The sequence below is a fragment of the Frieseomelitta varia genome, unplaced genomic scaffold (assembly GCF_011392965.1).
Source record: "Frieseomelitta varia isolate USP_RPSP 00005682 unplaced genomic scaffold, Fvar_1.2 scaffold_189, whole genome shotgun sequence".
In the NCBI taxonomy this organism is placed as follows: Eukaryota; Metazoa; Arthropoda; class Insecta; order Hymenoptera; family Apidae; genus Frieseomelitta; species Frieseomelitta varia.
Genome location: NW_025109627.1, coordinates 87,324 through 112,928, shown reverse-complemented (window position 1 = coordinate 112,928; position 25,605 = coordinate 87,324). Strand labels below are relative to the sequence as shown.

The 25,605-nt window shown below is 36.5% G+C and overlaps 1 protein-coding gene across 1 annotated transcript in view; it reads left to right on the top strand.

Moving 5' to 3' along the window:
- Window positions 1-25,605, top strand: part of LOC122539036 — a 189,590-nt gene that overhangs the window by 109,103 nt on the left and 54,882 nt on the right. Inside the window, exon 4 of the mRNA XM_043673607.1 lies at window positions 14,342-14,557. Coding sequence (XP_043529542.1) covers window positions 14,342-14,557 — 216 coding nt within the window. The remainder of the gene's footprint in view (window positions 1-14,341; window positions 14,558-25,605) is intronic.

The window sequence follows — 25,605 nt, the reverse complement described above, 5'->3', positions numbered from 1 at the left end:
TCCAGTGTATGGTACGGGGAAAATTTCAACGAGATTCCGATGAATTTCATTTAACCGATCGAGTAAGATATTCGTATAAGACAAATATAGTGTTTAATATCCTTGGATCTTTGGAAAAAGATGATATTCGTTCGCGATTTATTTAAACTGATAAATCCTCACGCAACTTCCGGAAGGGTTGAATTACAAACAATCTATTCCTCAAAAAAAAAAATAATAATAATAAAGAGAAAAAAAAGCAACGACAATAAAAAGAATCTTTCCATAAAATCACCTTCCGCGTCCTCTGTAGCAGAGACCGAATAGGTATTAAGGATACCAGTAAAATACCTATTTTTAGGTTACTATTCGATTACGTTTGATGAAACCGAAATGATGTTAGGTCGGTAGATGTATTTCGGTATAATACCAGTAAATAAAATATTAATACATTGGAAAAGGAAAAGGAGAAAATGATTAAATGTTTTCATAAAGCTGTCAAGTAAATAGTAAATTTGATGACGCTTATACACGTACACTTTGTTTATTTTTATTAGCTTTTTTATTAGTTTTTTTTTTATTTTATTTATATTAGCGGCTAGCAGATGTTAAGGGCCACCTAACAAAATATTAATTATTGTTTATGTTAACAATTTTCAGGTTCAAATATTGTAGTTCTTCAAATGTCCGAATATTTTTGCCACGCTACATTTCGACATAGTTCAGTTTATTCTTTGACATTAAGAAAAGTATGCGCAATAAATAAATAAAATTTACGTTACTATAAACTATAATGAATGTTCTATTATATTATTAAAAAATTGATCCAAATTTACTATTACAAACAATCGAAATCCACAACAATATTTTGAATAGCACAATGTCCGAATATTAGTAAGAGTCACTGTACGTAGAAAATGAAAAATGTGTTTCGTACCGTACCGGTATAATATATTTCTGTATTTTTACCATTGTGGACATCAAATAACGATAAAATACGTATGAAATTACCGGTATGACCGTCTTATACCGATTTTAAAACCGATTTCCCAAATAGCAGTTATATTACGATCATATGGGAACAAATACAGGGTACAATACCTAAGCCTCGCAATATTTCGGTTTAAGTCTCTGGGTATAATACCCAAACCTCAAAATATTTCGGTTTTCAGTCTCTGCTCTGTAGAATGTCAAACACGAGCAACCCTCGAGCCACATCCGAGGAGCACGAAGAAACACCCTGTACACTTCCATCGCGGTACAAACGACAGAAACGCCCAAGGACAGAGAGAAATCGCGTTGTAAACGGGTTGGGGAAGGAGCTTTCATTCACAGATCGTAGAATAAGATCGCGGACGGAATGGCGAGAAGAAGGGTGTCGGCCGCCCGGGCCGAAGAATAATTCACGCTATTAGCCCTGGCGCACAATACTCAACTCGAGGACAATAAACAAAGACATAATTATAGTATACCTCTACGAGGGTCGTCGTCGGTGTTGAATTCCGGTCCTCTGTCCCTCCTCTTTGTCTCCTTCTCTGTTTCCATCCGTTGGTCGATCCTGGATCCAAGAAACTGGCGTTACTTATCGAGCGTGTACAGCTGTCGGAGGAGAAACTGACGTCCAATGAACAACTGACTGTATATAATCGATATTCTAGGTTTCGGCGAACCTCGATCTATCGTAATTTGAATTTCGTGTCACGTTGCTGGTGTGTACTTTGTGGAAAATATTCTGCACAATTGTAACACTGCCAGTGTATGAGATGTTTCGTAAAAATTGAAATAACGTGTTAAATATTCTTTTCAACTTGCTTTTCTGTTTTTGGTTATTATTCGATCGTTGCGTTCTTTTTTCTTTCTCCTTTATCTCTTCCTTTTTTTTTAAAAATTTTAAGGACGTGTCTGATTATTTCAATTTGTGGATTTTTACTTCGAAACGTTGTTGAAAATTAAAATTACGAATATCTGAATTATCGTACATTAATTTCTCAAACGACTTTTCTGATAAAAATCCACAATTTGAAGCAATCAGACCTGTCCTTGAAATTAAGATTAATCTTTCATATCACATTGCTAGTACTTGCGGATTACATATTTTATGAAAAGTATTTCGCGAAAATTTAAATGACGCTTCAAAGATCTTACCCTTTAAGTAAATCTCTAAAAAACAAAGTTAAATCTAAAAACCTAAACAAATAATCACTTGCCGCTGTTGTTGCGTTTCCTTTCTCTGTTCGTCTCCTTTGCATCGGCAGTAAATCTAAATTCTCAAGGTGTCGGTTGTAAACGCTGATAAGCGTCCAAGACACGCGGGGTCTCGTGTTTCTACGACGTGTCTTGGCTCTCACGGTAGTTGCCTAGTCGAGCGGAATCGCAAGTTCAACGTGTTTCATCGGTACTCCAGGTTGATTAAACCACGGTCCACGATAGATATCTTGGCGAATTTCACGAAGACACGAAACGCTTTGCGGCTGATACCTGCGCAGCTACTCTCCGAGGCTCTGTCTTCCGATTGACTCGTGTCCTGCTTGGAAACTTGTGGTTGAGGAACCTGCCAAACACTCGACGACTCACGTGACCATTTTGCTGATTGTAGTTTGACCTCTCTGAACCTGGGGTTAGGTTCAAAGGGAAGTGAATTATTCTGTATTCTCTGTAAAGATGAATTTGATATATTTTTTGAACAGGTAAAACAATTTCATACGTTCTTAAGAGAGGAAAATTTGATATAAATACCATTGGATAATACAATATGCATGTGGTTTCAGTTTTATGGTTAAAGCATCATGGTCTTGGTGTTTTCTTCAATGGCGAATAATTTTTTGTAGAACCAACAATAGAATAAAAATAAAAAATGACAGCTATTTTCTTCTTCTCGAAAAGGTGAATTCTGTGAAAAGAAAGTTTCAGACGTAGTCTATAATAATTTACAATGAAATTTGGAATGAGAGTTTGGAAGAAGAAAATAAGAACTTTCTTCGTCGAATCATCGTCACATTTACAGAGCGTATCTATTTTCCGCATTATTCTACAATTTTTATCCACGTATATCCTTGATAGAAAAAATTTAAAATAAATCAGATATAGTCTATTAACAGGTAACAATTTATAATAAAATTTAGACTGGATTTAGAAGGAGAAGATTTCGAAGAAAAACGAACTCGATAGAACTCTTCTCGTGAATGAAGAATCATTTCTCGTCGAATCATCGTTGCTCGAAGTCATCGTCCACGAAGTGTGTCGTTCGCAATTTCTACTTTCCACGTTGCCCTACAATTTTTACATACACGCATACAGGTGTCCTTGACGATACAGGGACCGATGATGATGGAATCGTTGGATCTTTCGATAAAAGGTGTCGTCGTTTTCGCGTCACTCCACGGTTAATGACATCCGATAACGAGTCGGCGCTATAATTGAGCTCGTTCTGCCGTGAAAATCGGTTCTCGCTTCGACGCTCTCTGCAGATTCTCCGGGGAGAGTGTCGATGAAGAAAGCTGGCTGCCGCGTGCACGCAGCGTATCTCGTCCCTTCGGGATTCACCTGCGAATTGAGCGTAATTTTATGGCGAACGGCTAGGAAAAATTGGCAGTAACGAAGCCAGGCCAGATCGAACTCTTCCGGGAACATCTGACAGCTAGAAAGAATGGAAATTAGAGGGACAGAAACATCTCAGATGCGATTCGCTTGAACGAATACTTACTTTTCTTTGTTTTTTACTCCTTTTTTTTCTTTTCGTCATCTTTATCTTTGATGAGAGAGAGAGAGAGAGAGAGAGAAATGTGTCTCTGTTTTCTTTTTTTCGATGAAAGATAAAGATAAAAATGAAAGATAAAAATGTGTCTCTGTCTTCGTACTTTCTCAGAAAAGTTTTTTTTCGTACAAAAGAAAAATTTAATTTACGTTCGATGTAATTTATTATTCTGTACTGATTTTGAAAGAAAACGATAAGCCTAACGAGTGACTTATCTTTATATATATATATATATATTTTTCTCATTATTCTTATTATTATATAATTATATTATTATTATATAACAACAAAAATAACAATTCCATAAATTATATTTATATTATCAATTCATGGATATAGATGATGTTGAAAATGCAGTGAAATATTTTGCTTAATCTTAAATTAAAGTATCTCTTTAAATACTATTTTCAATTTATTTGGATTTTTACGATATTGTACATATACAAGCATATTTCATATTTTTCTTACTCTTGCATATATTGTTTATTATTTGTATCTATTTTGCGTATAATAATATTTTTACATTTCTAGATATACTTCTTTAGATATACTTAAAACGTACTGCCTCTGTACTCTATTGTAACAGAATGTTATTCCGCTTGGAATTAATCAAAGATTTAGTGCCGGCGAAACTAATAGCATTGCGCGTTTCATGGATTCTACTTGGCGGCCACTGGCGTCAGAGGTATGTTGGACTTTTGGATCCATAGAGTGTAACGTGGCATACCCGAGTTCGGTACAAGCTGCAAATAAGATATGACTGTATGTATGTATGTACGAACGTACAGTTGTGTTGAACTTGCGCGTCTACAACTGTTTCTACGAGTTTAAACTAAATTTACGAAGCGCCGGCGCCAACTAGTAGCCAGTTATTTAGAGAGAAACGCAACAAATTTGGCTGCTCTTACTTCTTACCGTTTTCACTCTATTATTACGCTTTTCCTCGACATTGCCTACAGTAAATAATCGCTTTCGACGTAATATCGAATGTCCCATGGAAATTTGAAAACCGATCTGTATTTTCAAAGAATTGAAGCGTTTGATATTATCAGGTAATATGAAATCTCACGTAACAAGTCAATTATAATTGGACTTTCATGCAGATTACAAGGAAATTTCAAGAGAGTAGAATAATATATAATATATATATTTATATAATTATTAATGTATTATATTTTTAATAACATTACTAATATAATAATATATAATTATTAATACATTATATATAATATAATATAAATACGTAAAAAGATAATACAACGTATAATAATAAAATGATGAATATAGAATGATGTAATATAAAACGACGAATTTCTAAACATACGAAAACGACGATTTTGCACGAATTTTATAGAATTTCCTCGGTCTGATATTTACAATTGTCCAGGTCTGCGTTCCTCGCTGTATCGTCAAATATTTTCATAACGCCTGCTCTTTTAATCTCTCGAGGCACTGGCCTTCTACTTTAGCGCTTGTTAAGTTCCACCGTTAATTGCTCCGTCCGCGGAAAATATGAATTCGCGTGAAAATTCCACCGGTGTAAGAGAAAAGAATTCCAGTAACCAGACAAAGAGCGGGTCAAGAAGCAACGATGCCAACACGATGCGAACACTTTGGAATTCCGGATACCTCAAACAACCATCATCGTTGAATTCTCTTCTTTCCCTCGCGGACGTTTCCTACTCTTCGCTGTTTGTTCTGTCATCGAGTCACGAGTCGTAAAATATTTGCCGATTCGTACCGATTTCTCTCTCGGTGTCTTGGCGTTCTTCGAGCTGGAGGAAAAGACATTTTTCAGAAAGATCTCTCGGCCGACCTTAGGGACGATGCGGTTGAAGGAAAAGCCAGAAATAGGAGAGACGTAGAAGTTTCCAACGAGTGTTCAACAACTTTCACGTTCCCGCTGTACACGCGCGTGCAGGTTGCAATTGTAAATAGTGCAGCTTGTATCACGCCGGTTGAAACAGCAATTCAACAAATGTCCTTTATTAAAAGAAGTTCGCAGGATCGTTTCTTAACATATCAGGGATTATAAAAGGGATAATGAAACGAGCGATAATTTGGAAATTCTCCAATTTCTTTGTGTTTCAAAATTTTTACAAGTAGAGAAACTAGAGAACTGTGATGAAATTCAACTGTGGGATATAAAAACATTTAGCGGAGCAAGTAATAATAAATTTAAATTGAATGTTAATGAAATTTAGGAAAGTCTAGCGAATTTAATGAACTAAAGAGAGTTTAGTTTAGTATATAACTGGGCATTAGTGTAAATTTTTATAATTGAATGTTGAATCGTTGAAATAAAGTCATATGGCTTTTAATCTTTTTAGGGAAATTTATTTAATTTGACAATCCACGATAAGATAATTAAATCATATTTATGTATTGTTATTAAAATTTACAAATCAGAATTTTATACAATAATATTTTAAGTCAAAGTGTAGTATATTTAAGAACAAATATATGATAAGAAAACTTAATTTTCCGATAATTAATTTTAAAATTAATTTGACAGAGGATTTAATAGTAAATTAATTAAATTATTTTAATCGATTAAAGTATGAATTGGCGTACAAATTGCCCGTCAATTTCTAATAGGAATAAGTCGTAACATAGTTATGTAATAATAATTAATAATTCCCCAACGGAGGCGACGCGAGAAGAAGGCTAGAGCTGTGCAGCAGCGAATTAATGAAAATAGGGAGACGCAGGGGGGGGGATAAATACGCAATGAAGGAAGAGTATAGGCGACAGTGGGAAAAGAAAAAGTAGACAAGCACGTTGGGAGAGATAAATTCGAAGAGTGGAACGGAAAGGGTTGCAGCGGCGGAGATTTATGTATGCAAACGGGACGAATCGCCGCAGCGCAGAAGGAGGACGATACGGGGAGGGGAGGGGAAAAAACTTGATGAAAATAGAGAGACCCTGTTTCCCTTCGTCCGAGCGGATTTAGAAGCAACGTTACGTATGAAAATTGAAAAAACGAAATTTCGTTTGTGCCGAGCCGAAAAAGTTTTAATAAGATGCATAATTCATCTGTCTGGCAATCTCTTCGCGTAAATCTAGATTGGATGAAAGAGAAGAAAGAAAGAGAAACATCGAGTGAAAGGAAAGGGTAGTATAGGGAAACCTGGAGAAAGCAAAACTGGAGCCTGATGCAAATAGAATGGAGAATAATGGAAACAGAAAGCAAAGGAAGTGAGACAGGTGTAACGAGAGAAAGAGAGAAAGGGAGAGAGAGAAAGAGAAAATCGATAGCAGATTTCGTAAAATCACCGTGGCCACGCCAGCCAGACCAATAAATAACGTAAATTGAAAATCGCGGGAAATAAAAGGGGAGGGAATAAAATCCCGCGGAATGGAGGTTAAGTACAGTCGCACGTGTGTGATCCTCACATGAATTCCCTTTCCCTCGCGTGTTGTCTCGCGCTTTATGCGACTGGCCAATATCGGCGATACTCGCATGATTTTTTTTTTTTTTTACACACGCTCTCTTTGAACGCGACGTCGTCCCGACCTGACTGGCGGGGGGGATAAAAATAATCTCGCGCGAGCATCGGATTTTAAAACTAAAACTCCTCGTCGAGAGCTCTGCTTTCCTTTGTTTTTCTCTACTCGCCGATGAAAAAAAGAACAGGCGCGTCCTCTTCTCAAAAAAATTCGACTCTTCTCGCTTCGATTGTCTTTCCTAGCGAGATGCAGGTGAAAAATTGTTGTCAATTTATTACGACCAGTTGTCGTGCCTGTTTCAATTTGAAATGGTGATTACTCTGTCACTCGAAACTCCAGTGATTCGCAAACGATCAGTTGCCATTGTTGTTTGTATTTTTTATCTTTGGGATATATATGTGTGTGTGTGTGTGTGTGTGTGTGTGTGTGTATATATATATGGAGAGAGAGGATTGGTTGACGGCATTGGCGGTGATTAATTTCAGCTTGAACAGACCAGTATTCTGTCCGAGCTAGGGCTAACACGCAATTATTTGTAGGGAACGCAAGCTCTGTAAATACCTGTTAGTTGATACGTCAAATAGCCGCTATTTGGCGAGATAATCTGTTAGCAGCGGCATTTCGACGATCTGTTGTCAGCTTGTTTAACGTAAGGGTTAAATGAACAGGCTTTTTAGCTTTAGCAGTATGATTACTGCCTGCCTGCTGCCTCTGTTATTTGCAGAGTTTCGGAATTCGGAATGAAATTCCTCGGAAATCTCGTAAACGTCACGCGTTGCTAGTTCCATCGATGACAAAATAAAATAAGCAAATGATTTCTTTTAAATATCGTCAACCGATAAATTATCGTGTGTCGAGATCGTCGTGGAGTCAGTCGTAAAAGAAATCTTTTCCAACGTTCCTTTCGATTTGTATAATTTTTTTGAAGTGATGAAGAGAACATTTTTTTATTCGTCGCATCTTTGAGAAAGAAAAAAAACAGGCTCAAAGCAATCAGAATAGAAGCTGCAAAGCCTTGATGAGACCAAATAACAGTTGTAACAGTTTCAAGTATCGACAATTTTTCATCGAAATCAGTTGTTGTGCAAAACTGACTCTACGAGAACAATTTGTATCTCCTGGAACAGTGATCGTAAAATTGTTTTTTGAAAAGCCAAAGCATTCTACGAAACACCATATATTTCACTTTTCTTTGTATATTCAGTAAGATATTTTTTATGTTAAAGTTCCACAAGTATGTTCAATTTCGCTCCTTTTCTGTATATAAGTATTCAACATATTGTACATTGTCCGAACGTATTAAATATAAAAATCGGGTAGAATTTTTGTGAGATTCGTTTTCGTTAAAGATGCCAATGTGTTTAACGCTCTCGCCGATTTCGATGGTTGCTAATAACGCGGTGGATTGATCGGTGATCTGACTTGAAAAAAATTTAATCGAAAAAAGAAAAATAGGGAAACATTCGTCGTACTTCTCCGCAGAAATATCAGCTCTGCAGCTAGATTTGCTTTCATCGATCGAATTCGAGCCGCACGGATCACTCACATCTCGCGAGCGTGATCTCTAAGTGGCCACGTTGATTTTTCCCTTTTATTTCTCCTCTCTCTCTCTCTCCCTTATTTTTTTCATTTTATTTGCCCAACGAGCACGGTGCATGCTCAATCGACCGACGAGGTTTCTTTTCTCCGTGCTTGCGTCTTTCGAGACCCGCACGACCGTTCACCGTTTGTTTATTAATGGAAACGCTGCTGCAGCATTCCCTTGAAAAAAAATTTTTTCTTTTCGCAAGCTCCAGGACAACGAGAAGAAGAAGAAGGAGGAGGAGGAGGTTCTCTCGAGTGGCCTGTTGTTATATAGTGGAATACCAACCACCGGGGGATTTATAAGAGTTTTATACAGGGTGCCTCGCTCCAAGCGTTGCAACCTCCTTTCTCTCGCAAACTGTTACTCGCAACGATAACCGTTCCTTTTCTTTTCATTTTTCTTTTTTTTTTTTTTTTTTCTTTTCCTTTCTTTAATTTATAACCGCACGTGCGTGCGAGCGCGCGGTATAAACAGCCAATAAATATCGCGTGATTTAAATACGTCTCGAGATCCGAGTCTCTCTTGGTATGAAAATTTCAACTCAATTAACTCTTTCATTGTTTAATTGTTGGGCAGAGCAGTTTGTTGACTTGTAACGTGTATAATTCTCTGTGTATTGTGCGTGTGTAGTAGGTGAACACGATTAAAATTCCATATCCCACTCTTTTGTGGGAAATAATGAAACGCGATGAAAGGAGACGTTTGAGACGAGCTTTTTCTATTTTTTCCTCTTTTTTTTTTTTCTACTCGACGGTGGAACATTTATGTAAGAAATTATTGTAATGAAAAATCTTTCTTAATCTATCGCAATTAATAATTGTTAATTTATTTATATATTATATTTAATAACTGTTATTATGTATAACTGTTAATCTCTTGAAAATTTAAGGTTGGATTTTCGTTTGGAAAATTAATCAATGTTTCAAAAAAGAAAATAGAAAAAAAACATTCCAGGTCCTTGTCAAAATGTTACCAGAAAATTCCAAAGAAGATTATATATTCTTTAACTAAGGAAATGATATTCAACTTTATTCACTTTTGGCGTAGGGGGTTAAAGACGCTCGAAGTTTCGACGCGAAAGTTTCGAACGCGGGATCACCTCGCAAAGGAGAAATAATCGAACAGGACATTTAATCGTGCATCGTACACGAGGCTTCTCTCCCCTTTTCCGGATCGGACTAATGGTTTAATCCTAACACCGATGTTAACCAGATTACCGTCGAAAGAGGGGCGGGAGAAAGAGAGAGTGCACGTTCGCCACAGAACAAAATTAGTCGCGATTACGTGGATAATGGACAAAAAGGGTCGAAACGTCGCGATTCGCGCTGCAACTGGCCACCATGGGCTGCCTTCTGCAATTTTCTGCGACGTCGCTTCCCTCCACCGTCGCCAACCTCTCCTTCTAATTGTTCCTTCCTCGTCACTTCCTGCTCTCGTCCACTTTCTAACCAGATCGTTGGTGCTATCTCGCTTGAAAGTACGGGATTTTGTTTCTTCTTTTTCTTTAGAATTTCGATAGAATTCGAATTAGGTCAGATGAAAGTAGGTTTTCTTTTTATATATTTAATTATTCATATATAATTCATATATAATCATTATTTAATTTAATTTATATTTATTTTATTTTATTTATATTTAATTTCATTTATATTTATTTTATTTTATTTATATTTAATATCATTTATATTTATTTTATTTTATTATTATTTAATTTCATTTATATTTATTTTATTTTATTATTATTTAATTTCATTTATATTTATTTTATTTTATTAGTATTTAATTTCATTTATATTTATTTTATTTTGTTAATATTTAACTTTATTTATATTTATTTTATTTTATTAATATTTAATTTCATTTATATTTATTTTATTTTATTAATATTTAATTTTATTTAATTATTTTTAAAGTAATTATATATAATTTTATAATAATTATATGTAATTTTTTGATATAAAATTTAGATAAAACTCGACAGAGTTAGAATTTAGGTGGAATTTGATAGTTCTCAGTTCTTAATTTCAAAGAATTTTTTTTAGTTTCTAAAGTCGTCTCGTGCTGAACTTCCCGAAAACTAGACAGCGTTTGCAAATTTTGTTGAATTATGAAAATTAAGCGGCGAGAATTAAATTGAAAATTGCGATCGAACGAGCGACGAAGAGACAATAAATCGGCTTATCAAAATTCTCCAATAATGTTACGTTCGTACGTTGTGTCTAGCTGTTTCGTACTTGCTCGAAATTCAAAATTATTCATCCTGTATAAGAATGAATTATTAAAAATTCATTTATATTGTATGCCTCTTCGTGCAATAAATAAATGATTTAATTTTTTTCTTAAATAAACGCACGAAATATTCCGTTTCCGCTGAGAAACTTACAATCAATTAGATTCTTTGGAGAATCATTTAGAAACCGGGGAGAGAAAGAAAAGGGCAGGATCGATTGAAATATTGATTTTCGTTCAGCGATGATTGAACTCGCACGATTCCCGATTATACGTTCGTGTAATAGTAACAGTGGCGGGCCAGAAAGGGATACGAAACGCTGGAATATCGACGCTGAGAACGCGGCGAAGGGAAATTCGATGCGGGAACACGGGGTTGGAAAATGAAGTTCCGTAAACGCATACACGGCCATTCATTGCACTTTGATCTGTTTCACCTACAAATAACTATTCCGCCAACTGCATTTCGAAAGAGGAACGTCCTATTCGAGTTGTACAAACGCATCCACCCATTAATTTCGATAATATCGGCCCTCTTTATACTAATGCGGAGCCTCGTGTATTCGTCCTGTCATCTTTTTTGAAACGAAAAGGGATTTTGTAATTTCAGCGTTAGTATGTCCTCAATATTGTATGTACTTCACCAGAAACATAAAATGATTTATTCATAAAGGAAAAATTACCAAACTCATAAAGATTTCCATTTGAATTTAAAAAAAATGCCAGTCCTTTTCTCTGGCTGTTAATTGTTAACACTTTGTAATTACATTATCATCATTTCGAATGGTTTATTTTCTATATTTATTGCCTCGTTGTATTTCGTCAATTACAGTTTGTTACAATAAAGTATCTTGTTTATAGAGATTAATGAATCCCAGACTTTTCAATTGAATTTCAAGAAAAGACAATCTTCTTCCCTTTTTGTTATTGGGAGTTGATATTTTGTAATTACAGTGTCAACATTTCGAACGTTTTATTCACTTCCTCGTTTATTTGTATTTCATACAGAAAATTATTCTACGAGAAGTTCATCGATTCTAGAGTTTAACTGCATACTTAACGCTACTTCTCTCTTTCTGTCTGTCACGAATATCGTCGAAAAAAAATTTCATGCATCCCATCCCCCTTTTCTCGTCGACTTATCTCTCTCTCTCTCTCTCTCTCTCTTTCTCTTCTTTTTTATTTTCTTTTTTTTTTAATGAATTTATGATGACCGCAAAGAGAGGAGAGGTTCGGAGAGAAGGACTTGCTTCTGTTGGTGCCAGAGCCCATGGATATTATACTGAGCCTGAATTATACCGCCATAAAAACGTGATGAAGCGGCTGCGAACTGGCAGAGGCCGGCAAATGGCACGAAAAATCAAAGAGAATGGGAATAATGGTGAACGAACGGCCGGGCAGGCTAATATATTCGTTTTTCTTCGTGCGAGATTCGCGTTGCCATACCGCGCGCGCCAACGATCTGTCTATTATCTCTCTCGACGACCACGTTTCACGCAAACTTCTATACGCACGTTTGCAGTTATTCTAATAAGTCCACCGAAATCTGCGGAATCTCTCTCGTCATTGTTCGCGTTTGTTTTTTTTTTTTTTTTATCTTCCTTGGGGTGGAAGAGGGATTTGAGGAAATCGCTCGAATTATACACAGAGATGGGCGAAAATGTCGCAAAAGACTCGGCGAAAAAATTGTCCATCCCCGAGACTGTTGTAACGAAGTCGTGTAACAGTCCACTTGGTCTCGTTTTAGTGCCTTCACTTTGAAAACAAGGGTACGTCTGTTCTCGAAAATTGTCAAAATTCGAAATAAAATGTTCCGTTTACGATTAAAGATCTACCACGATCTTGAAGATCGAAGTCTCCTCTTTGATCAACCATCTCTCGAAACTTGCTGTACGATTGTTTCTCGCCATTTTTATTAAACTTGAACAAAAGGCTAAAAATGGAAAAATGTTATGATCTCTATAAATTTTGCTGTGAGGTTCGAAATGGCGAAATTTTCAGGGATTCATTCTTCAAGATCGACCTTTGAGTCTTCAAGATCTAGTCGCGAAAAAATTTTCCAATGATTTTGGAGGCGTTTAAATTTTTACAGCCAAAGTATCCTTGCTTTGCGATGCAAAAACATTTTTGGGAAAAGAGAGCTCAAAATTGATAGAACAGAAGTTTCATTCCACTTTAAAACGAGGCCAATTGTTGTACGATTTTGTTTTACAAAGTTCAAGCAGTTTGGAGTATCGATAATTTTATATCGAGTACTCAAATACTTTTATCCGCTTCTGCACGTAAGAAAAGAGATTTAAAGTATTCAAATGACCAATCAATTTTTATATTTGTAAGTACGTCACACTTGTTTAGAAAATTATTTACAAAATACAGTTTAAATTGCATTGAAAAGCTTTTTGGGCATCTGAATTAAATAAATAAATTTAATTAAATGAATTTGAGTGATTTCTCGATTGATAAATTTTTACATCCAAGCTCCAATTGTGTTCGATACAACAGAACATTTCTTGATTACCGATTATGGGAAATTTGACGACAGCACTGAAGAATGAATTTACTCTTCGAATTGAGCGAAAAATAAATTCAATTGTTAAATATCGGGACGCAAGAAAGCATTCGCCTGTGCCTAAAGTAGTTTCTTTGACGATATTTTTACTATTGTATCTGTTTTCGATAGTTACCATATGCAGAAGTATGAGTATAATAATTATTTCCAATAATTAATCCAATAATCCAATCTGTGTGTGACAATGATTTTAAAAGAAATGTAAAAATTCACGAGTCGAAACAGTATCGTCACAGTTCACTGACTTCAGTGCTTAATCTGCATTTAATGGCAGAAATCAGAAGCACTGTTAAAGAAATACAAAATATCCTTCTCTAAGTATTTTTTTCTTTTGTTTTTTTTTTTTTTTTTTTTTTGGAATGAGACGATAAGGATGCTTGTCTTTGAACCAATCAAAATATTTTGCATTCTGTTCTCAAATACACGGTACAGCTGAAAAAATGAAGAACCCTCGTACGTCGGTCCTTTTTTGATTTTTATATTACTCGTATTTTCATATTGAATTATTTTTCATAATTTAATAATAATTTTAATAATTTAAATTGAATTATATCTTGAACTCTTTTACTTTATTATTGCACGTAACTCATTATTGGAAATCACTTTTGCACGTGATAAAACTACCTACGAAGACAGATTTCGTGTGTCAGAAAAAGCTATTAGTACCCGTGTTTCTTGTAAACACACATTTACAACTGTATTTGCATTTGCTGCTCGATTCAGTTTCGAAACCGATCGATCTAATCGCCTTTTTTTTTGCGTTTTGTCCACGCAGATGATGAAACACGGCTGGGACAACTACGTGAGGTACGCCTGGGGAAAGAATGAGCTACGACCGATCTCGAAAAGAGGTCACAGCGCCAGCATTTTCGGCGCCTCGAACATGGGCGCGACCATCGTCGATGGTCTCGACACCCTGTACATCATGGGCCTTCACGACGAATTCAAGCAGGGCCGCGACTGGATCGCCGAGAACCTCGACTTCGATATCGTGAGTACCCGAATTCATTTTCGTTGGAAAACGCTTTAAACCTTTTAACTCGTTTCTATCACGGAGCGAAATGTTCCGAGAATAAATTATAAATATAAAATTATATATATATATAGAATGTGAAATAATTCGCGAGCAGCGATTAAAGATGTTATATTCGTTAACGTAATGGAAGATTCAGAAATCAATTACTAATTAGTGACTCATTATTAAAAAACTATTCGTATCGCGCAAATATCCTTTATTGTTAAAACTATCGATCGATGGAACAGTTTAGTTATTATTTCTAATAATTTAAGTACTAATATTTTAGTCTTAATTATTAAATACTAATAATTTAAATACTACATATTTTAGTCCTGATTATTAAATACTAATATTTTTAATAGTTTTTAGTTTATTTATTATATTCTAATTTAATATTATATTTTTAATAGTTTTAATACTTTTAAATTCTTTGAATAAAACAGTTATTGTTCTGATAATTATGTTACGTTTAGTAACGACTAAACTGTTCTGCTGACTGAAAGTTTTGTCAAAAGTAGGGTATTTTCGTAGCACAAAAGAGACGCACGTGTACAAGTACTCGAATTTTTAGAAATTAAAAGAGGCAACTATTTTCGAATCTCGGCAGTTTTTTTAATTTATTAGGTTGGTCAGAAGATGATTGCCTCCTTTTTTCTAATAAATAATCGTATCTTGAAATGTATAATCAACTTCATTTTATATGCTGTAAATTTATAAACTGTAAATTTATTGTATCATCTGACTATTTTATTAACAATTGTTTGTTCGACGCCGATTTCAAAATCAAAAAAGAAACATTTTCGTCGTATTTTGTTGCACCACTTTTGAAAAGGAGAGAAATGCTTATGAAAAAACTACTTTGTGGGAAAGAAACTTCAAAACTACGGCAGTATTGATTCGTTAAAGAATCACCTCGTTAAATTTCACTGTTGACGAGAATATATTTTCTGTCGAGAAAGATAAGAACCATAAAAGATGATCGAACAAAATTGTCAAAATATATTATCCAATAAAGTTTCTATTTCTCACGACAAACTCGCCTTTCATTCGCGGCTACTTTTGCCTCGCTGTTATGTTTGTTAATGTTGCATTAATAATGCAGTTTATCTCAAATATTCTGAACTTCCTAAAAAGAAATATTACACGCGTAAAATTCGTTCTCCACGATGGAGTAACTTAAATAACGCGGCGCTTATCCCTCGGTAAACGCACGTATACATACCTGCGAGAACGTTCCACGCACGCATCGAAAGCAATTTCATTTCGAGTCTCGCCTCCCTTCGATCGACGAGGCTGCAAATCCCGACGAAACGCGGGACTTTTGTGTCGACGTGTGTGCACACACCTCCCCCGTGTGGAAATCCACGGCTTTTCCTCGCCGAACCCCGCGGAAATGTGTTTACTTTAGCCTGATGCCCGCAAGACGTCGCGTCAGGGTTGAATCCGACTCGAGACACCCTCGATGGTCCTCGAAATCGTCGAATGACAATTTTTTTTCTTCTTCTTCTTTTCACTTTTTCTTTTTCTCTCTGAAAGAAGTTCCCGAGGGGGAGTAGAATATAAACGACGTCGGGGACGATATCTCGAAGCAAATGGGAATTCTCGGTGTAATTCCAACGACAGTTGCGTAAAGGTTCTCGAACATCGACAGCGATACACCGCATCGAAATGAAATTTCGAAAAAAATTTATACGAGTGCGCGTATACCGGAACCGATACTCGGCTAAACATAGTTCGAACTCTATCCCCGGATATGGAACTTCTCTCCGCGGGGAGAATTTCGTTCCGCGTTTCTCAATTGCTTTCCAACCTTCGACTCGTCGCGAAAGCTCATTCATTTCTCCGCGCGCGGAATAATATTATTATTAGTATGTTATTATAATAATTTTGGAATAATATTTTTCTTAATCTTCGATGTTTCTGACGTTGGCGAGCAAAATTTGACAAAAGAATCAATCATTTCTTGGAAGTTCTAATTGTATCGTAGAAATTACGAAAATTAAAAATTACAATTACAGAGTCGATGATTAAAATTACGAAGTTTGTGAAAAAAAATCGGTCAGAGAAGAAATACAAACGCGTTATTTCTAACAAAAATCTTACCTGAAACTTTAAAAAAGGGGAGCCAAAGAAGATTACAAAGTTTCTAACAAAAATCCCCTATAATAAAAAAAAAAAAAAGACAGAGAAAGATGAAGGAAAGGAAGAGACAGAAGAAGGCGTGGCCATTTTTTCCAGGTGAATATCCCAATTAATTCCAGAGATATATCTATTTTCATAAAATATTCCACATATTACTATAACACAGCTGAAAATATAAATGTATAGTTTATAAAATATATAAAATATATATTTATATAAAATATATAAGATGCTAAATATATAGTTATATTTCGTTCGTCAAACTCAGTTCGTCTTTTCGTCGATAAAGATCATCCAAAGAAGCTGGAAAAAAAAAAGATTACAAAATTTCGAGAAAACAGATGAAAGAAAAATAGAAAAGAGCACATGAGAAACGCCGTTTTTCCCAAATCGATATCTCAATTAATTACGGAGATACATGGATTTAAATTTTAGCGCTTGAGTTGTGAATGGCGGGCGAAATTCCCGTGACCTACATTGTTTCCTGGAAACGCGTACGTCGCTAGTAGTAGCAGTAGTAGTAGTAATAATAGTAGTAGTAGTAGTACTAATACTAGTAGTAGTAGTAGTAGCAAAAAAAAAGTCTGACTCAGCGTCTGGCGGTGGGCAGCGCAAGGACGCTTGAGATAGGTCAGTGAAGGCGTGCAAAAGAGGGAGAAAGAGAAAGAGAGAGAAGTCCGAGCGCGCGAGCGAGACAGAAACGTAAACGGGCGAAAAATTATGGTTTCGTTCGAACGATCGTATCTCCGTAACGGGTGCGCCGATCGACATGAAACAAAGTGCAGTTTAAAGGGGAGGGTTCCACGTTTCGAACCACGTCAGTCAGGATCTGTACAGGTCAGTTCGGATCGATCAAATTCAGTAAAACGTGAAAACTTTCTCACCTGAACACACTTTCATCTCCCATTTCAAAATCAGTTCGTCTGACGGAGGTTTTACTGTACCGGAAACAAAGCTTGTCACGAATGATCCTCGACATTGACGACATGCCAGTTCGACGCGGTTGAGATTAACAATCCAACTGCGACGACGACTGCAGCTCGTTAATTAACTTAATCGTCATGTAAATCAGTGTCTCGAGCGTTCCTTAAGGGCTGGTGGGGTGAGCAAAGAGGCGGGAGAGACAAACTTCGTCCAGGCGTTTTCGCCGGTAGACAACCGGTCCCATAAGTACCACCAGGAGAACTTAGCTCGGTCTATCCGAACTTGGTAACAGTCCGCGTTGCTTCTGCACCGACGAAACTCTCGGTTACCCAGCCACCGCCGCTGGTGACGGTTGTTACACGAACACGAGCCATCGCGCGTGGTTTTAGAGCGTATCTGTAAGTGGGTAAGTTGCTGTATTAACCAGTAACCACCTTGTCCGTTGAATTGCTGCCTATTGGGTCGCAGCTGCGCCACCCAATGTGGCTCGACGTCGGACAATGAGAACGAACGTCGATTTTTTTCACTTTCTTTTTGCGTCAGTGTCAGAGATCGATGATTATGTTTAATAATAAAGTGTGTGATATTTTCTATATTTTATATAGAATGAGCAAAAGATAATTAACTATAATTACGCTGTAACAAGGTCTACCATTCTGTTCTTCTTCCCTTAACCCATTGCGCTGGCAACTGGTTGACCATAACGAATGACCGAACCGTATAAAATAATTTGTCACTCTCTTTTTCTTCTGGACCTCATCGGTATGATAGTATTCATTGGATAAAAATTATTAAGAAGTAACAAACTTGTCATTCGTTTTGCCTGGGTTACATTTAAATGTACTTAAAACTGAGGAAATGTTGCAATTTGGAACAAAAAAAGCCTCTAACGTTCCAACTGTTTACCTTTCATAAAGATAATTTCTAACAAATGTCTACTGTCATTAAACAGTGGCCGTAGTATAGATTTAACGAACTGAGATTAATTAATCACGCGATATATTCGCCTTTTTGAGCTAATTAATAAAATTTCGGAATTCGATGTTGCTCGCGTATCACGAAGAATTTAAGGAATAAAAAAACGTCGTTTGCGTTAAAATACAAAAAAAAAAGAAAGAAAAAAAACGATGGCAGTACAGGTATATTTGACAATTTCTACGAAATTTCAGGGGAAACAGTCGGGCGATCGTTTTTTTTCTTTTTTTCTTTTTTGCGAAACGTTCATGCAAATATCTCATCGCTGGAAGGATCTGTTTTCGATGGCATTCGAAGACACTGGGGATCCACCGGGTGACGCTCAAATATTTGATCTCCCGGTGAAATGTTCCAAGGGGGATTTCGATTCTTGGCGCGGATAATAGGACGTCAAACATTTTCCTGATCTCTGCCAACCTCCGCTATTTATGGTGGATTCCTAAACTGGTGGGTATTAGTCACTTCACCGCGCTGCAAACTCGTGCACGGAAACTGCTCTGTTGCTCGTTGCCAGAATTTCTCGGTAGTATCTCACACCTGTTCTCTATTCCGCTTCCTGTTCTTCGCACTGCATTCTCCGAGAGAGAGAGAGAGAGAGAGAGAGAGACTTTCTTCTTCTCTCTTCCTTTTACAACTGGTGTTTCTTATCGAGAATAGCAAATATTTGTTTGGTGGCGAAGAAAATAACTGCGACAGTGACAATGAAAAATGAATCATTAATGAATTTTATATTACATAAATAATAAATTTTATGTCAATAAATAATATGATTATATCGTATAATTATAAACTGATATTGCTTTGTAAAAAAAACAAATCATGCGATCAACTTGGTTCTCGTTTTAAAACGATAAAAATTCAAAAAATGTTCCAAGTTGAGTAAAATGGTAAAGAAATAATGGTGCAACAAATTTCAAGGGCTCGCGGACACAGTGGATTTTGGCGTGAAGAAAATTTTTTTAGTATTTTTTACACGTGTTTGAATTTTAGTTACTCAGGATTTTTGGGCCCATTTAGGTTTAGTAGGACTTTGTAGCTTATTTTAATGTGTTTGCACGCTCCTGATGTTTAACACATACACTGGCAACATTAATAAACGCGATGGGTTCTTTATTGAATAGTAGAATAATGACACAAAACACAGAAAAAGAATAATATTTCGCTCGTTAATGGCGACACGATCGATCTATCGATCTATCCACGCTAATCACCCAACGGACACCAATTTTTCGAAACACCCTGTATAAGAAACGAAACTTCAAGATCTCCATCCGATAATTTTCATTCACGCCGCGGATGGAGATAATTTCAATAATTACGATTTACTTTAATCTTACTGGCTGGTTCAAATGTTTCGCGATAATCACGCGTAAAGTACTTGCGTCTTGCTTAGTTATCATACTTAAACGGAGAAACGGACGAGCGTATAATTTTCGAACATCAAGATGAACATTTCGTGCTTCGGATTTTTATTTCGCGGACAAGAGAGAATGAGAAAAAAAAAGGGACATCGTCAAACAAGTTTGTTCCATTAAAACAGCGTAACCAACCCGTTATTGCTATTGAGATCCAAACGTAGTCGAGCGATTTTTTTTTCTTTTTTTTTTTTTACCGACAAACCGCCCTTTGTAAGCGCGGGTAGCGAGTTTCACCACCTTCTCCCTCTCTTTTTTTTTTTTGAAAAAAAATACCAAACTTCGTTGCATCCGAAAACTGCTAAAAATATCTCTAATTTGCGATAACAAATAACACATCAATGCCATTGTTTCGAAAAAAAAAAGAGGAATGCAGCGTTTCAGTAGGGAAGAGGAAACATGGCAATGGCGTATGGCATTCGAGAGGCAGTAATTTCGAAAATCGACGAGAATTGGCTTACAAAAGGGAAATTTAAAATCGACTTGTCGCTACGTTTTGTTTCCCTGTTTTCTTTGATCTTGATTTGATTCAAAATTATTCATGGACACGTAAAAATCCGCGGATTTGGTATTAATTATTATTTTTCTGTTCCGAGGAGCGTGAGTAACAAGTAACCTCTCTCTCTCTCTCTCTCTCTCTCTCTCTCTTTCTTTTTTATTAACTCTCGGATAGCTGACGTAAATCGGCGAGCCGACACCGGGTCACTTTTGACCCATAGCTGAACTTTTACTACACTTTTTGGTACAGGATGTTATCTAATAATGTTCATATTATTTTTATATAATTTATGGTTTAATTTTAGGTTGTTGATGTCACGCCCTTAAGCATGAAGGAAGCACTATTAGATGTAACATAGAAATTACTCTATGTTACCATGTAGAATTCATCTATAATCTAGTACAAATCACTTAGCTACCATCTATCTGTATTATATAAGTCCTTTGTTGTAATATTCATACAAAATGCATACACACTCTTTACACTCACACGTGGCTGTTCTCTCTACCCACGTAACAGAAACTGATACATCTTTTTCTTCACTTCCTTCTGCGTCCTATTCCTTTGTCTATCGCTACCTAATATATATATTCATAATACTAATAGTTAACCTAATCAAACATACAGACCCATTCGTGTCTTACCACAATGCAAATGCACTATATACTTAACATGGGTCAACATGGTGACCCGGTGTCGGCTAGAATTAATTTTCCCCGAGAAATTGATCATCTGCTTTCCAAAACCGTAAGTACGGTGACCCGCACGATGACACGCTTTTCCACGTATCTGTTGCAGTAAAAGAGAAAGAAAGAGAAAGAAGAGGAAGGAAAAAGAGAGAGAGAGAGAGAGAGAGAGAGGCACCGGATTAAAAAAGAAGCGAGCGAAAGAGTTGGGGGGGGGGGGACGCTGCGGGTATTAATCTTCCGGTGGTCGTTCAGGCGCGCCCCTGCGCCCGGTTCGAAATCAATTTCAATGCGGCGCGTATGCAAAAAGGACACGGCCGCATAAAACGCGGCCGCGAAGTGAATACACCCGGCCACGCCGATATATATTACCGCCGCGCAAAGATTTATAAAAGAATGAAAACAGTGCGCGTCCAAGTACCACCGTTGCGCGCATCGTCCACGAAAAGAAGCGAGCGCTGGGTGGAAAAGGGGGCGGAGGGGAGCGTATATGTCTCTCTCTTTCTCTCTCTCTGTCTCTCTCTGTCTCTCCCTCGAAGTGGGAACCGATCGTGAACGGGTTATATGGACTGGTCCGCGATTCGGACGGGCGATAAATTCCACGAGGAAGCTACGCGCCCTGGAACCCCCTAACTGCCACGCGGGTTAAAACGAAAAACCACGTCGCATTATGCGCTAGCTTGGGCCCACGTGAATCAAAAGGAGGGGGAGGGGAGGGCCCAACCGACACCAAATCCGATACCTGACGCCTGTTACAATATATGGTTTGAGGAAGGAGGGGTACTAGCGGTAGATCGTAAGAACGCGAACCGGGATCCGAAGTCGAGCTTTCGATGATCTTATTAACCGTCCTCCGCTTGTTTCTACTTCTTTTTCTTCTTCTTCTTATTCTTTTTCTTTTTCTTCTTCTTCTTCTTCTTCTCCTTGACTGTTCACGTTCGTCCTAAGTTCGTCTAGTTTGCAGGCAACTTTCGCTTTCGCTTCGTTCTCTTGAAAAAAATAATAGCAAGATTCGGGGAACCATGGACTCAAATACTCGTCGCGAGTAATTTTGGTACGATGTGTAAAATGTATTTGTTGTATTATTATATTGCAATAAATTGTATCTTATTGATATGTTATATAATATAATAATAATATATTATATTTTATATTTTAAATAATATTTTATAATAATAATATATTATATTTTATAATTATTATTTATTAGTATATTTATAATATATGTTATAATATAATTTAGTAATAGTTAATATATTACAATGATTTATATATATATATATATTATAATAAATTGTATCCTATTAATATGTTATATAATATAATAATAATATATTATATTTTATTTTATAATTATTATTTATTAGTATTAATTATTATTTATATTATATATTTTATAATATAATTTAATAATATATAATATATTATAATGATATTCATAATATATATTATATAATATATTACAATAATTTATAATTTACATTTATCTACTAATATATCATAAAATATTATTATCCTACTTCATGCGTTCTTAGTAACATTCGCAGTCAATCCGAAAATATATTAAATACAGCATAAATCGCCATCTTAAACAATACCTTGTGATTTTTACGGGATATCTATATTTTGAAATTTGTTCGAAACTTGCTTTAACGAAACGTGAAATTGCCTTAAATAACACGCACGATATATGTACATACACGTACTGATAAAAGTAGCTGTATGTCTCCTTTTCCCTAGACCGATGATAACATTCACAAAATGGAACGTTTCTCCCCAAAAAAAAAAGAAAAAAAGTTACGCCGGTGGGTGCAACGTATTCGTTCGATCCTGTTGACGCCAGTTCGCGTATTTCGTGCACGCATTGTTCCCGGAGACAGAGCGAGCGTGTGCAGCAAAGTTGCCGCTGCATTTTTAATGAAGTCACCCTTTCCACGGAGAGAAAGCAGCCCGTTTTCGGTGCCTTTGCGGCCAACCGTGCCACGGGCACGCCTTTAAACAAGCTGACTCGTTTTATTCGTCGGTTCTCTGAAGACACCTACTGCCATTGAACGTCGGTCGACCTTGCCGCCTCTCCGACTGGTTACGAAGTCGCGGAACGTTTCTCCAAAACCGCGAATAAAATCACGAGCGAATCGTCTAAAAATATCATCCCGCTGTTAACTTTTCTAATCCTCGAGCGAATAAATCCTTCCCTTCGTCATTTTACGAGAAATCGTAGGAAATTTCGAGATAGGAACAGTAGTACTCCCAGATTGTCGTCACGTTTGAAACTCGAGAGGGAAAAGAAAATAAAATACAAATGATATTTGGTGGAAATGGAAAGCTTCTTTTGCTTGGACGATTTCTAAACAATTTGATGTTAAATGACGTTCGAACAGCTTGTAGCGTTAATTTAGAGGTTCAAATTAACATATACAGTATGCGGTAGTATTTTCCTGTAATATTGTTGGAATATTTGTGATGTAACATGATGAAATATAATAATTAAAATTTTAGATTTCAATTAGTTTAACGGTCTATCTTTTATTTTCGAGTTTCGTCACTCTCCGATATTAAATAATTTCAAACCGACTGTTATTTCGTAACGTACTTTCGTACACGAAAGGAAACGACAAATGTAAATTAATTTAATTGACATCAGGAAATGAAAGAACACCGCGAGTAGTTCAGTTTGGGTTTCGAAATAATAAATAGAACATTTCAACTAAAGAATCTTGAACAATCTCTGTCTTCCTTTCTCAAAATACTTAGAAAAATCTCTAGAAACACAAATATTTTACCGAAAAATACAAATATGATCCGAATTCTTATTTTTCATTTTCGACTCGACTCGCCTCGGTCTACCCTAATTTGTAGCGAGTCGTTTCTCACTAAACGCGAGCGTTTAACCCCGGATGGTAGCGGCGCCCCACGAAACCCGAATCGGTCTGGCTGCGAGGAGGTATTTATCAGGCAGAGGTTTGAAAAGGTTAATCAGGATCACGTCAAACCCAGGCTGCGAGTAGGGTTATGAGCCCGACCGATGGGTAGACTAATCGCGACCGAGTTATGGGACGCGCTGCAACATTTCATCCAGCAACGTTCTTGCCTCGCATATACGAAACACTGTAATTAACACTGTTTGCCAAGTCGTTTTCGCCTTCGCGCGAAAAACGAAGAGAAGAGAAGAGAAGAGAAGGGAAGGGAAGGGAAGAGAAGAATCAGCTAATCCGTGAGAAGCTTTGCTTCTTTCGTCGAAAGTATTCTTGAAGCCAGTCATCAAGAACTATACAGTCGGCGAGCGCGCCAGGTTCGTGCTCACGTATTCTCGAATTAGTCAGACGATAATCCAACGATCATGCGTTTCAACGGGACCACGTAAATGCCAGCGTGATAATGAACTTCTCCGGCGTGAACGTATACCTCTTATCCGGTTGATTAACCTCTCGCCCCGATGCCATTTCCGAGGGAAATGAAATGATCCGCGCCGTGGAATCGAGTCGAAACGATAAGGGGATATCGCTTTCGGATGAAACTGTTCGATATATAATGACCGAGCGTTTTACGAGAGCGAGCGTTAGGCTGATTGGGCTTGCGATAGGGGCGTTTAGTATGATGTAGATGGGAGTGATCTCGATTGGAGTAAAGTGGAGAAATTACTTTGTGGACGCAGGAGATTTGCAATTCTTTCTTTTTTTCTTTTTTTTTTTTTTTTTCTTTCGTGGCAGTATACATATGGTGTGCAATGTAAGAAAGTAGAACGTTGCTGTTAAGGTTCGACATTTCGCATGAAAGAAAAAATGTTTGCCTTCTCTCTTTGATTACTACTGATAATTTTTAATCTATCGCATGACTGAACCAATTCTTTTACAATTTTCGAGTGTACAGCGAAGAGTGTTATTCTACCAATAATAATGATGAATTATCAATAATTTAAGCTGATGTAACTTTGTAAAAGACAATCATACAACGTTCCACTTGATTTCACTTTAATGCGTGAAGTCTGACTATTTCTGACAATCCTGTCTTTCTTTTTCTTCAAAGAAAAAGACATACACATTGTGCAGTGTTCGAATGCTTTCGCGGATCAGCCTACAAATCCACAACTATTCTATGTAAAATTGGAAATTGAATTTTACCATCTTCCAAATTGTCAATCCTACCGACATAATCTGACTCTGTTTCACCGATAATAACTCTATTTTACCGATTATGAGAGTCATCGGTGAATTACGAATTTTTATGTACCTATTATAGTATATCGCAAAATTTAAAAATGCAAAGGCACAGAGAACACCCGCATTATACAAAAATATGTTATATATATTATTATTATAAGTATATAAATATGTTATATATATTATATATATTATTATTATAAGTATATAAGTATATTAT